Source organism: Trichinella spiralis (genome assembly GCF_000181795.1).
Source record: "Trichinella spiralis strain ISS 195 chromosome Unknown Scfld3, whole genome shotgun sequence".
NCBI classification, from domain to species: domain Eukaryota; kingdom Metazoa; phylum Nematoda; class Enoplea; order Trichinellida; family Trichinellidae; genus Trichinella; species Trichinella spiralis.
In genome coordinates, this window is record NW_003526942.1 from 1 (window position 1) to 15,168 (window position 15,168).

Consider the following 15,168-nt stretch of genomic DNA (forward strand, 5'->3'; position numbering starts at 1 on the left):
AAGAAAAACATTAACTCTGTGAACAGGAGCGAAGAGAAAGATTGGAAAGATTAAATTCTTTTGCGAACGAGAAACATTTTCAGAGAGCGCTACAGCTGAAATGAGAAAATATTTCAGTGCTAACATTCAACAATCACCACTCCCAGTTTCAGCTGAAAACTGCAGCTGTGGACGTGAATTTGAAGCAGCTTTAATCGTTTTTCTGCTTGGTGCTGTCCATCGCTTTCTTTCTGCCTTCGAAGTGCTTCACTTTTATTTATCCATGCGAGTTTAAAAATACGGTTCAAAAAAATGTCAACCAACAAAGTACTTTGCTCATCAAATAAATAACTCTTTAGCTGGCAATTATATGAGATTTTTGCATTAGATACTTTGCCATTTGTCAGAAATTATTCTGACGAATAGCTAATGGTGATTTTAGTAGGATGGGAAAATCTACAATTGATAAACTGTCCACAGCTGCAGCTTTCTATCACTTTGTTTCACGCCAGTTTGGAGGAATTTGAAACAGTGGTCGCAAGCTGGCAGCAGAGGAAGACATTTTCCCCAGATACCGTACATGATGGTTTGCAGTTTTCTGTATGTTTTAAACTGGCCGGAAATTTCCATTTTGGCTGACGCACTGCAGACTTCCTAAGTATAAATTTTAGGAATGGGCTTCGTTTCTTCAGCTGCTCAGCATTTCAGATTTATGGAGTTGTCTAGTGTAAAATTATCAGAATGAGGAACAGATCCCAGCGCAGTATTTACATCTAAGCTTTCGTGTATTGAACTCCTGCATCCTCCTATAACTTACATGAAAAACCTGAATGATGATTCATAAAAATGCATATTAAATAAGCTCTTATTTACCTGTTGGCAAATCTGTTCATGTTTTAAAATCAGCTGTTAATCTCTACCTTTGTGTTCAAAATTAGAACTATTTTAAGTATTTAAAACCAAACGCAAATTACCAGCAATGAGATAAAAGATTAGAAGATCAGAATGAAATTAAGCACCGAATGTGAAAGCGTAACAGTTGTAAATTCCATTTTACACACAGTCCTAACATTTTTTATCTAAGACAAAACCAGACATGTGAGAAAGAAAAAAAATCAACCTCAACCGATGCCATGATTGTTAAAGGAAATGTTTTTATCCAACAAGATTAAATTTACTCGTTGTTTTACTGAAGATATGATAAAGAAAGTATTGATTAAAGGCATCTGATAACGAATTCACGCCAAGTGAAAATGATCTTGATAAACTTGTAAAACCTGAAAATATGCAAGTGAGAAAAGAAATTTTTAAAGCAAAAAGTAAAAAATAGCGTTGAGCAATAGAGTGAGAAGGCTGCTTGATGGAATCGAGAAGAAGACGGAGGTAAAAATTGAGAAGTTTCATCAGATTCTCAGAAAAACATTTATTTTGCTTATTTTGTTTTTGCATAAATTTTATGTAGACGATATCCTGCTGTTAATGCTTGTTATGTTGTGTTTTGACTGACAATTGCAACAAGAGTATGATATTTTATTTTCTTAATTTATGATGAAATACTCAGATAAAAGTTTTTTTTAGAAACTTAGCAACAGCCAGATATTTTTAAGAATATTTGTATATATAAAAGAAAAGTGAAATTATATAAATTGCAACTTTGTTTACAAAAATTCAGTTTTCTTTTATTCATATTTTTATTTCATGTTTCTCAAGAATTTCAAAACCTCTGAACTGCGCTTAATGAAGTATTCAGTTGTGATTGAGTTTAAAAGAAATTTTGGAATCAGTTCCATGATATATGGTGGGTGAATAATTTTTCTGTAACTTCATAATTTTCCATAGTTTATTTTTTTAGATAAAATGAAATTTTACGAGTGACTTAAAATGGTGTTTTCATGGACGCAGCGCAAAATTAAATGGCACGAAACAAATAAATTGATGAAAAGCAAACTTTTGAAAAAGTTTTTCCCATGCTGAACAGTGCAAGGTCAGTGAAGGATTAACTTAAAGCAAAGCAAATTCTTCAGGTTTGACCAGCAAATTTAACAGTATCATTAATTATAACAAGAAGAATATTTTACTTTTAAGCGTAAACAGTAATCGCCTGCTTAACGCTCATGATGCGTTTCTGAAAAACAGCGTTAAACGGGGTTGTTATGTAGCATGTGTTTATAGCACCTCGGTTTCCATGAAATCAGAATATATAGAAGAAAATTTGTTTGAAATTTCTATAAAAATGTTACAAAATGTTTCGGTTCTTAGAGCTTGGGTTTCTTGATGATGAAAACGTCAAGAGTTAATTGTCTTTTCTTAAGTTTTCTGTCTCGAAAAATTTCTTTACAGTAAGATATAATTTAAAAAGCACCCCGTCCTGCCTTGAAGTTCTGCTCATCATCTGGATAGTGTTCTACGAACTGCTCCATAATTTCTGTACTTTTGATGACGATACTGCTTAGGAATTTTGCTGCTACAGTTCTCACTGGTGAATTCTCTTCTCATTTAATAACTGTTGGTTCGTTATGAATTGCATAGCTCTGACAGTTCTTTAAAGTCATCCTTGCTAAGATTCTCTCTGTGGGACTAATAATTGCTGAACGGAACCTTGCTCAGGAAATTCTTGTGCTACCTTGATATCCAAATTAGTTGCTTCACCACTGATACGTATGTTATGAAGGTTAGCTCACTTTTTAATGAAATCAACTCAACCAGCTCTGCTAGTTGTAAAATTTTCAGATTCATCCCCATTTTCTTATTGAATATGGCTGAAGATGCTTTTTGCTTTTTCCATAATAAGCATCTGGCTTGGCGAAATGGACCATTGCGTTTGATCATCCACCTAAAATATTAAGCTTTCTTTCCATTTCTTCAATCAAATAACTTCTTGAACGAGGAGTTATTATCGTTGTAGAAAAAATCGAGGCCGTAGATGCAGAAGATTGTATCTCATCTGCAGTTTTTACAATTGCTTTTATTGCCTTAGACGTTGTGAAATTTAAAGAAGCACCCATGTCAACTGGACCGTCACCGGCTTCCCATCGAAGTAATACTTGTAGTTTCACATTTAGAGAAATGCTTTTCCTTTTCAGATTTTACCTGTCATCACTTGGACACTTTCTTCTCGATTGAATGAATCAGACAAGTCAATTAACATTGAAAGTTGTGGACAACTGAGCACAATTGAATGGTGCAACATAAAAATTGTCAGTAAGTGAGCAAAAGTGAGCCACGTGGCGCACCAGTTGGAAACAGCGCTATTAGTCAAATACTATTTGAGGCATTTAATTAACACTTTATTACCATTACTATTATTATTATTATTTTAACTGTTATTCAATTTAACAAATTTAAGATATTAGAATAATTGCAAAATGGCAACCAGTTCAAATTTTGCGATTTCTTGACTGAAATGGCTCATTTAGGAATAATCATCAATCAAAAGTGAATAAACAATTGTTGATGTGAATCAATCAACTTTCAGTAAAACTGTTCCCCGAAAGGAAAACTAGAGATAAATGCAATAATCTTTTCGTCGAAATTAAATATTGCCATGTATGTTATCAACTGTTTTTATTATTCACTTTTCCATCTCACAAAGATAGATATAAACTTCATACACAATCTAAGATTTTTTAATGTAAATGCAAATCAATTAACATTTTTAAAAGTATTTGTTAGTTATTAATGACAGCAAGCTTTTAAGCAATGATACTGTCATGATCCCATTCAATTAGCATAAAAAATCTCAATAAATGCAATAAACTCTAATTGAGCAATTTGCAATATGCTTCAGTGAAATAATAATCGCTTTAGAAGTGAAATGTAGCATATGCTTCAATTGCACTCATGCTGACGTATACTAAGTTACAAAGTGCTGCAGGATAATTGCTAATTCTGTTGCTGTAGGCAATTTTCAATCGAATTAAAAGGTTGCAAAAGAGAAAACAAACTGCCTGATATTTTCTTCTTGCAGTTTTAGATCAATGATAATTTTCCTTTCATTGAATAATTTCTTCAAATAGACAATTCACACCCTTTATTCATCCCAATTATATCAAATGTATGTTTTGCGTGACAGAAATAACGTAATTAAAGTAAATAAAGAAATAATATATATTGATTGATTCCATTGCAGAAACAAGTGGACTTCAGGCGTGACAAGCATTTCTTAATCACAAAACTAACATAAGAATACTCACAAAATGTTAAAAATTTGAAATTGAAAAATTTTCAAACTCCTCCAGTTCATATAAATATCTATTATATTACTGTATCAATAAAATTATGAAATGAGAAATGCAATCAGGCATTGCTGTATCGCACAAAACCAAACAAAAATGACACCAGGGTTCACGTTTTGATCAAAAATGATTAACGCTCATTTCATAATTTTATTCACACGCAAAGCATACATTTGATAAAATTGAGATGAATAAATGGTGCAAATTGTCTGTTTGAAGAAATTATTCGATGAAAGGAAAATTATCATTGATCTAAAACTGGAAGAAGAAAATATCAGGCAGTTTGTTTTCTCTTTTGCAATCTTCTGACTCGATTGATTCGATTGAAAATTGCCTACAACGACAGAATTAACAATTATCCCGCAGCACTTTTTAACTTAGTCTTAGCCAGCATGAGCGCAATCGAAGCATATGCTATGTTTTACTGCCAAAGCAATTACCATTTCACTGAAGAATATTACAAGTTGCGCATTTGGAGTTTACCATTGGTATGAGATGATTACTTGTGCGACTTTTATAAATGAAGCTTTCATCCGTTTGTAAGTTTAAATTTCACAAAAGCAATTATTTCAACTTAGTTTTATTCTTCACGTCACAATGTCGATGAAACAGACAAGTATGTTATTATTCTTTTTGTTTAAAAGATTGTTGACTTAAGAAAAGTTGATGTACATAAACTTATATTCAGTAAGCAATAAGCTTTATCATCGTGCAGTTACAAATAAGCATCATTTTTCAAATGGTGAATTTTTAGCGAATATTTTCATCAATAGCTGCAATGTTGAAGTTAATTTTACGTTCACTTTTTCAGATGCTTCAGCTGAACAGCTGGAAAATAAAAAGTCCTCCATTTCAAGGAAAGCATTTTCAACAGGAGCATACAGAAATGCCCGTGAAAGAAAGCGTGTTCACAAGGTAAACATTGGTTTTGATCAGTTGAAAAACCATCTGCCAAACTTGAGATTGCGAACACGACGTGTTTCAAAGTTGAAGATTTTACGATCTGCTATTGAATACATCAACTCCCTACAAGAGATACTTTTCCAAGAAGTTTGTGCAAACTACGAACCTTTGGACAAAGAATCGGCGATGTACCGATCAAGAGCATTTATTGTTCCGCAGCATGATTCTTGCTTGGAAAATGTGCCACTATCTTACTCCGGTGCAACATCAGTAGCAACAGTTGGAAATACATTCCCTTTTTTAAGAAATAACCTGTCATATCCTAATTCTAATTACTTTTACCATTAATATGAAATGGGAAATTGCAGCTGTATTATTTAAAAGTTTCATCAGTTGTGGATGTTTGTTACTTCATGTAAAGCTCCAGTTTCAAACATAACATACTTACCTAATGAGCAATAATAATAATTGAAAGTAAATCAAGTTATTGGTTAAAATTTGTTTTTGTTTTTCAAGAAATGCAATATTGCAATAAATGTCTTTTTGTGGACGAAATTTGAACTTTAAACTTTTTTCTTTCATTCCTAATTTTTAAGTCAGAAATTCAACAGCTTATATTTTTATAGATATATTATAAATTTGTTTTTGAATTACAGTCGAACTTGGTTAAGTGCACAAAACTCTGGCCTAACAAAATTCCCTGTAGTTAATTATACGGTAAAATAATGGACAAGTGCACAACTTGGCCAAGTGCATTATTTTGCTGAGATCCACGGGATTTACTGTTTGCAATATATAGTCTTTAAATGTACAGTAGGCGCATTTCCGTCCGCTTTAGGTTTATCAGCCATAGCAACTACTGATACTCAGCAAAGTTTATGGTTCCTTACATCAGAATAAGCACGCGTATCACAGACAAGGCATGCTAGGCTTTTGCCAAAGTTAAAACAACTACTGCTTTTCCAGGAAGTTACTCACAAGGAAGCTGTCTCAAATCTGCCAACAATTCAACTATATTTTCACAAAAACAGAATAAATCAAACAAACCTAAACCAAATTAAAGATCAGCCAGTAACGCTGGTACCACAAAATATAATTCAAACCTACATTTTTGACTATTCTACTTAAAATAAACGGACATTTTTTCACATTAAACCTCTTTGTACATGTGAAATTATTGCTCTTTTTAATTACTCTGCATAATTTTCAACTTTAGATAAGTGCACAACTTGGATAAGTGCATGAAAGTTCTTGCCAAATTCCATATGCACTTAACCAAGTTCGACTGTATATACAAAATTCTTGATAAAAACATATTTCTAATTATCAAATGCTATTTTAATGAATTCTCAAATTGCTTAATATGAAAACTGAAAGTGACTGTAGTGCACTACTGTTCACTTTGATATGAGCTGTTAAATAGATAAGCATTGCTTGCTGATTGCAAGTAAAATGTGATCAATAATCTAAGTCAGAAATGTTGTATTATTGGTTATGACGTGAGCACGAACAAGATCTTGTAAATTGTAATGTATAATTTCAATTGGTAATTTTGAAACTGAACAACTACTTGAAATGTACTTGTTGCTTTAATGCAAGTATAGTGAATCATAAAATTTTTAAATTAAATAGCAGTTTTGCAAATAAATATTTCATGGAATTGCTTTTCAACTCTACAACGCAAGTGTTGAAATTGTGAAGCATTTGATACGTTACAGATATAATGTTACAAAACAGTTATTTGCTTTAATTTTTAGCACACTTATAATGTATAAAATGATTGTTCAAGTCATGTCAAAAGAGAATTTTCACAAATTAATGCATTTAATTCTAAAGAATAAAAACATACAACGGCGAAATCCAAGAAATGAAGCAAATTATCTGACGGTCAGTCTTCAGATATTTAGAAATTCTTGCATACTGAAATGGAAAATTTCAGAATAATTATGCAATCATTCGATTAGCTGTGTTAGGTCGTCCATAGACAATATATTTTCGGATGAATAATAACCCAGGCTAAATTTTATTTGTGGTTTTTTACTGGTCGTTTAAATTACTATTTTATTGGACCTTTATATCGCAGTCTTATTGGTTTTTGTCTATTTGTTCACTGATTCAAACTTTTCAGTTGTGATTAGCTGCAAAATTCTTTTCATTTTATTGGTCCATATATTTCTATTTATGATTACTTAACTTTATTAGTATTGACGTAATATTAGTAGTGTAACTTTCCATTATTTCTAAATTTTATTGGATTTATTTTTATCAAAATTTATGAAGTTACATAATTTAAAGAAATTTTGCTTTTTTAATATGTTATTTTTTGTGAAGCTCACACTTTTTAGTGATCAGTATTTTCAAAAAATTTTAATCATTATTCTGTATTTTATTATACCACAACGAAGTAGCATCAAATGCATAGAAATAATTCAGCAAAAACACAAAAATTAGTAAGTTAAATAAGATCTTAATTTTTTATTATTTAACAGCAGCAACAACAACAGTGAAGAACAACCAGAAGCAATAAGCAACACATCAATGAACGACACTGACAAAGTAGAAATGATAAAAAAAAAAGGTAGAAAGAAAAGCAGACAATAAAGTAAACAACCACCATCTGGAAAGCGGCATAAAATCAGATCTGCTTTTTGGCAGCTTGTTTGTTGAGCTGGCTAGGCCAACCTTCCAAATGGTTATCAGCTTTAATATTTACATAATGTATATTCCATAGTGGCAGTCTTTCTTCGGTCATCTACTCCTGCCTGAAATATTGAAATAAAGCTGATACACTGTTTATAGTACCTGCTTCAAGCAGATTAACATCTATATCAACTGGTGGTACAGGGAAGAAAGCTTTCGCTAGAAGCATTTCCGTTTTTCTTTTCGCTTCATTATCTGTTCGACATTGAAGTTTTAAGCCCAGCACACTGACTTTTCTATGTACCTCTGGGCATAAGTATAAATAACAACGTAAGCTTTAAGTTTAGCTTAAGCTTAATGATGATATGCAGGCCTTTCAGCGCATATTTTCATAAGTTGTGAATAGTATTTCGCACAAAGTCAATGAATTTATTTAATGAACAGGAAAGAGTGTACAATTCAGCGCCCAAAAATCGTGCGCACCAAAAGAGTAAGCAAAGAGCCTGGTAAGAAAATATTTCTGAAATTTTGAATTTCCAAAAAATTCTCAATATGTATCTCCATATTATAATTAGTCAACTTGTTACTGCAGAGATTATATTCAACGAATGGAAACTTTCTCAGCGATTTTTTTTAATTTAATAATAAAAATGAAGATTTTCAACATATTAAAACTGTCAACTACATTTTTGTGTTGGCAATAATATGAAAAATTGTTGCTAATGTGTCGTCACTAAGAAGCGCAAGCAATTTTGTGGGAATTGGAAAAAGTTAGTTCTGTTGCAGATGAGAAAAACTATGACAATCTTGGCTTCAAGAAATTGAACAGGTTGAAAATTGCTGAAGCAGAAGCTGCGATATGCTTGTGACTTTGCTTATCACTTGCACAACTTTGAACAAGTCTACTTTCAAAATTAATTTCCTTTGCTAATATATATCACATATTGTCCAACAATTAATGATAAATTGTTGTGATTATCATTATAATAAATGTTGTTGTGACAATTCCTTGCGTATTCTTTTTACTCATTAAAGTTATTTCGCACGTTGGCGTGAGATACAACAGCCAGAAATACCGATAATCATGGCGAGTTGAACTAGACCCGCTTGGCGGGTGGCCAGCGGGAACAGCTAACAGAACCACTCGGTCGCCTCGCGCTATCCGGGCAGCGATTGATCTATCGGGCCACCTCCGAAGCTTTCTTCTCTTTGTTCAGCGCATGGCCCCCCACACCGATGGTCCATTGCAGACTTCAGCATTGCCACAGACTTAAAATTCTCACACTACTAATCAACAAGTACATGAAATGAGATTATAGATAAATGGGAAGTAGTGCAACAATAAATGAAGTCCGTTTCACGTTCAGTTTGGCTTATAGGAGCCGTTCGATGCTTCCCGGTGTAACGGTAAACATCACGTTCTCTTTATAAATAGTCTTTCACTGAATGACGATTTGGAAGCAGTGCTTCAGCTCCCGTTCACTTCTTGCAAACGACGGAAGACTCGCAAGACCTATGAAAATAAATCGTAGTCGCTTTCATTGGCAGCATTATTCTTCATTCGCTTCAAATCATTAACGGGTGACAAGTGCAAAGTACAAGATATATTCATTTCATGTTACAAAGAAATTCAACATTTCTTGTTGAATACGACCATCCAGTAGCATACAATGTGGCAAAAATGTTTTAGTTCCAGATCATTTCTTGCCACAGAAGACCATTAGGATGAGCTTTAAAATAAACTACATAACACTTTTCATCGGCATTATTCTCGATCTTTCACTAACAATCATTTTCGGCTCACAAGAATAGAATATATAGCACATTTATTTCCGGTAACTGTACCTACAGTAATAAATGACATGCAAGATCAAGAGTAAACAACGATTCTGAAATATTATTAAGAACAGCGTTTCGCCGTAGCTTCATAGTTATCCACTCCTGCTTTCTACGACATTTTCACGTTTATTCTAGAAGGAAGTGTAATTTTCATTTATAAAATGCTTCCATCTTAATTATAAATACAATAATACAGCTTGCCTCGCCAATATATTTACATGCAGTTCATCTGTATAAACTACCGTGTGATGTATTATAGTTTGCTTTTGTGAATTGCCTATATTTGTATATGCATTTCTTTTCTAGAAACTAAAAAAATTAATTCTTCTTCGAGTAGTTCACATTTTTAATTTAATAAAGAAACAAATAGCAATAAACTTTCAATTTTATGTTATAATCAGTGAAGTATTATTGTTGGTCAGTCTGAAGGGGAAAAAGCTGGAATGAAAAACTTCGTATTATTTTGCATTGAAACTTTTCGAACATTGCAATCGATCGATAACAATGCGAAAACAAAAATTGCAACACTTGCAATGAATAGGGAAAAATTGCGGCGGTTTCCATGGCAACTAGTGATAAGATGACGATGGTTTCAAACGCATGAAGCTCAAGCACTGCAATGGCCTTTTTTATATTCAATATAGAATTGAACAAAATTTGAAACAAAAAAACATTAAAACTATCAAAATTCGAAAATAAAATTCAAATTAAACAAATACAATGCCAATTCCTATTGTGAATTTTATAAATGAAATTTTATTTCCAACACAATAAAAGAAACAGCCAGACAACTTTTCAAGGTCATTTGAAATTCGATGAATATATTTAAAATTTTCAACGCTGCATTTTGTGATGAAATTTTAAAATTTATCAAATGAAAAAGCAACTGATCACAGCTTTGCATAAAATTTTACAAATATCGTTGATGTATTTTTGAATTTTCCCAACAATGAACCGAATCAGAAATTTCAAATTTCTACACTCTACAATGGAAATTCAAACAATGACAAGTGTAAACAGAAATTTGAAAAAAAATTCAAAAGTACATCATTTAAAATGTTTCAGATTCAAATCAAATACTAGAAATTGAACAGTTACATTCCAGTGTAATAAAATTCGATAAACTACTTTTCTAATTGTATTTCTTCACATTTAAGTTGATCAGCAAACAATATTTTTCACATAACAACCTTCCAGCTAGCTAACGCAATAGGGAAACATATAAATTATAATGTTTTCCTTCGCAACAACGAACAAATTGAACAATATTACAATATGTACAGGGCATACAAAAATTTATTTCGATACCGTGAGAATCAGCTTTCTGATTTCTGATCAATCATAATCAAAAATAAATACAACATATAATAAAATTCTTACAATAATAACCAAGAAGTACATGAAATAAGATTATGAATAAATGAGAAGTAGTTCAACAATAAATGAAGTCCGTTTCACGTTCAGTTTGGCATACAGAAGCCGAATGAACGCTGCCCAATATAAAGGAAAACATTTCGGTCCGTTTATGGTCTTCCTTTCGCCTCATCCATATTTCCTTCTGAACGAATTCCACAGCCGTTTCGCAGAACACTCCATTAAACAGGATAACAAAGTAGAGAAACTGTCGAAGTTCCTTTTCACTTCTTGCCGACTATGAGAGACTGCCAAGATCTTTGAAACGGATGACAGAACGAGATTCATAAGCGCTATTATCCACTATCCGCTTACGATAGACAACTCACACGAAACCAGTGTAGAGTAGACAGTCTACTTATTTTCTATCACGAGAATTTTCAACATATCTTTATAAATAGTCTTTCACTGAATGGCAATTTCGAAGCAGTCTTTAAGCTTCCGTTGAGTTCATGCAAAACGATGGAAGACTCGCAAGACCTGTATAAATGATTCGTAGTCGCATTCATTGGCACCATTATTCTTCATTCGCTTCACATCATTCACGGGTGATCAGTGCAAAGTAGAAGATGTATTTATTTCATTTCATTTCACGTTACAAAGAAATTCAACATTTCTCGTTGAATATAACCATCCAGTAGCATACAATGTGGCAACAATGTTTTAGTTCCAGATAATTTCTTGCGGCAGAAGACCACTAGGATGGTCTTTGAAATAAACTACATAATATTTTTCATCAGCTCTATTCTCGATCTTCCACTTACAATCACTCTCGGCTCACAATAATAGAGTAGATAGCATATTTATTTCCGGTAACTGTACCTACAGTAATAAATGACATGCAAGACCAAGAATAAATAATGATTCTGAAATATTATTAACAGCGCTTCGCCGTAGCGTCATAGTTATCTACTCCTTTCTACGACATTTTCACGTTTATTCTAGAACAAAATGTAATCTTTATTTATAAAATGCTTTTATCTTGTGATTGATTTATCGCCACAGCTGCTGTTGTTTTTGAGGCTAAAAAATCGATATTGTTATTATTATTGAATCAGAGGACGATAGTAAATTATTTACTTGGGTTTTAGTTCGTTGATGAGAGAAGTCGTTGTATCAGTTCGCTCGTATTTACCTGTTGTTTGATTGTATATTCAATAAAATGTCCTCACGATTCTCAGATACGAAGCGAGATTTTGTAAAAATTCTGATTTAGCGCAAAAGAAGACAGTTAACTGCAAACCCTAATTATCAATAATCAAGTGTAGTAGGCTTGCCCTGCGAGTCTACTCCATTTTTTATTGCCACGAGCCGGGAGTAGCTCGAAAAAGAAAAGGCTATCCTGAACTCATCCGCGTGCTATTTCCCCCATACTTCGTTCCCTTTTTTGTGATTGGCTGTGAGATGATGGGTTGCACGCGATTCATCGGTAATTGGCTAATGGTTTCTACTACTTTATTAGCTAATCTTTATGATAAGTGATTGGGTGAATAACTTTGCCATTTGACTAGCTATTAAGCTTTGATGAAGGATTGGGTAATTGTTGTTTATCAAGCCTTTTCCAAATATGGGTGCATTACCATTAAATTGCCTTATATGCACATAAAGAAGCATTTACTATTTTTTAAGACACTGCTTTTTAAGATATGGTGTTCGCTATCTTTTATTGCGTTAAAGGAATTATAACAATAACAAAGTTAATATAATTAAAACTAATGTTTAACTTCTTTATATTTGCATATTGTTTGCGTATGTTGTTAAGAGGAGCATTTAACAAGATGTCTTGCAATATTTGAATATGGCTTTAAATATGTGGTTATCTTAGTTAATAACACTAATGATTCTTCAGTTTTACATTTCATTGTTCACATTATAAAATAGCATTCGCAGTGTTGAATTTTCTTTTTAATAGCTTATGCACCGTTCCGGTTGATTTGTTTAGCTGAGTTAGCTGCGTCAAGCTTTATGCCCAGCAGGATTTTACTTCCTGCTTCATAGTGTACTTTTCGCTTACTCCAGTATTAGTAATAATGGAATCCATTTCCGCGTCCATTTTCTGTTCATTGCCGTCCAGTCCAGAAAGCCGTATCCATCACAATTTCAGCAGGCAAATTTCGGATGATGATGTCTGATATTTGGTTCATCGGTTTCTTGTAATTACACATTACAAGAGGCCAACAAATACTGTGTTCCATAGAATGTGCACTAACAGTTGTTTTGCTCATCAGCTAATAACACGCATACGCAAAGCACTGAACTCTGACACAAGACCAAAAGAAAAATAAAAGATTTGGCGAATTTTAAATATGATTTTATATAACCATTTTGCAACAACATTTAGTTTTCATTTTTCATTTTATCTACAACTGAAGATCAACTTTGATTGATCTTTCTTGTGGCACCAATGCCTTTTGTTGATGTTGACAGAAGATTATTAATCACAGACAAATGGCGCACATATGCTGACATCAAACAATGCGATGTCCACTGCAAAGTGAATTTGAAGCAGCTTCAAGCGCTTCTGTGCTTCGTTGGTGCTGTTCATTACTTTTTTTCTGCTTTCGAAGTGTTTCACTTTTATTTATCCATACGAGTGCATAAATACTGTTCAAAATAAATGTCAGTTGCTTTCATCATCATATAAATTACCTTCTTAGCTAACAATTAAATAAGATTTACGCCTAAGGTTTTTTTCTGTTTGACAGATATTGTTCTGATGAAGGCTAGTTGAAGGCTATTCAAGTACAAAGGGAAAACGTAAAATTGATAAATTGTCTACAGCTGCAGTTTTCAGCTAAAACTAGGAGTGGTGATTGCTGAATGTTAGCATCGAAATACTTTTCTGATTTTGCCTCCCTGTTCTCTGAAAATATTCCTGGTTTGCAAAAGAGTTTAATCTTTCCAATCTTTCTTTCGCTCCTGTTCACAAGAGTTATTGTTTTTCTTCTTATGTTTTATTTAAATAAAAAATAAAATTTGGAATTCTGTTTAAAATAAGCATCGGTAATTATACATTTTGTGTAAACTGATTAAATTTGTTTTTCAATATCTAAAGTAAAACCGACTACTGGGTTGATTAAAAATTAAAGTTGCAATTCTTGTATTACGATGGTTCAACATTCCAGATCAAAAAGGATATGTTAGATTTCGAAATCATTTTACCAAACAAAACTGAAAGCAAAGAAAGTTATTTGTCATCTCAAGTTCACTCCATTATGGGTGTATCCATTATCTTGCTCTAGCACTGCATATGCTCTGCCAAATTATGATCACAGTTAATTACCCTGGTCAGCAGCCAAGGAGCATAAATTAATTGATCTTTCATGTGCTGCCAAAACTTTCATTCCCATTGTTGAGAGTGAACAATAATTGCGCAATATCATGGAGTTCACTGCCTTGGTCAGATAATGAGTTCATTTGAGAAAGCATTTGCAGCACTGTAAAAATTCCAGACCACCATTTATCGTGGCATGAATTTGTGGCTTGTTCATTTAAATGGCATCATAGTGCTCAGAAATACTGAAATACCAGCTACTGTAGCGTAGCGTGTAATGTTATGAAGCTTGTGGTGCAGTATGCACTGACTTCACATTATATGGATGATCTGTGAAAATTTTCTCAGATGTAACGTAGCTAATGCACAGATTGAACTGAAAATGCTTTTGCCAGCTTAGGGGAAATTCAACTGCAGCACATGTTGGTTGTCTAGTGAAATTTCAGAAAATCCTTCGTGCTGAATGTTGACTTGACTCATGATAATCGCTGTACAACTTTCTTCACTGTCAAGCTAGTGAACAAGACTAGCTCTGTTACCATCGTAAAGAGTCATTACATGTCAAATTATGAAAACTGAAAATGACTTAGATAAACACGTTTATTTAACATCGCTTTGTTCAGTTATCTCTTCTTCAGGCTGTTCATTTGTTACTTCTATACTTTTGTAGAATAATGCAATTAGATAATAAAGATATTTAATTTGAAAAGAACAAGACCGTGAATTCCATTTTTCAATTATTTCACTCCTCAGTGCTTATCATTAGCTTGTGCTATTTTCCGTGTCGAAGGTTTGAGACGTGTTTCCGAATGATGGGAATAAATAATAATGATAAATATCTCAAAGCTTATTTGAGTTCGTATCTCAAAGAACCGATAAAAGCCA

General features: G+C 32.9%; 4 protein-coding genes across 4 annotated transcripts; 2 read left to right on the top strand and 2 right to left on the bottom strand.

Moving 5' to 3' along the window:
- Positions 1 to 124: 124 nt before the first annotated feature.
- Positions 125 to 2,808, bottom strand: Tsp_12188a (hypothetical protein; the record flags this gene model as incomplete). The annotated part of the gene is made up of 3 exons (XM_003378699.1): positions 2,603 to 2,808; positions 1,701 to 1,794; positions 125 to 338 (listed from the first exon to the last, which is right to left on the bottom strand). Coding segments are annotated over exons 1-3 (514 nt in total), but the record flags the coding sequence as incomplete, so codon positions are not given.
- A 2,003-nt stretch (positions 2,809 to 4,811) lies between these two features.
- On the top strand, positions 4,812 to 5,428 carry Tsp_12187 (helix-loop-helix protein 4). The gene is made up of 3 exons (XM_003378700.1): positions 4,812 to 4,830; positions 5,026 to 5,396; positions 5,423 to 5,428. The coding sequence occupies exons 1-3, from the start codon at positions 4,812 to 4,814 to the stop codon at positions 5,426 to 5,428; spliced, it is 396 nt and encodes a 131-aa protein (XP_003378748.1).
- Positions 5,429 to 6,884: 1,456 nt separating this feature from the next.
- Positions 6,885 to 7,101, top strand: Tsp_12186 (conserved hypothetical protein). The gene is made up of 2 exons (XM_003378701.1): positions 6,885 to 7,004; positions 7,057 to 7,101. Exons 1-2 carry the CDS (start codon positions 6,885 to 6,887, stop codon positions 7,099 to 7,101), a joined length of 165 nt encoding a protein of 54 aa, XP_003378749.1.
- Positions 7,102 to 8,915: 1,814 nt separating this feature from the next.
- On the bottom strand, positions 8,916 to 9,686 carry Tsp_12185 (conserved hypothetical protein). Its single transcript, XM_003378702.1, has 3 exons — positions 9,607 to 9,686; positions 9,060 to 9,180; positions 8,916 to 9,026 (listed from the first exon to the last, which is right to left on the bottom strand). Exons 1-3 carry the CDS (start codon positions 9,684 to 9,686, stop codon positions 8,916 to 8,918), a joined length of 312 nt encoding a protein of 103 aa, XP_003378750.1.
- Positions 9,687 to 15,168: the final 5,482 nt, after the last annotated feature.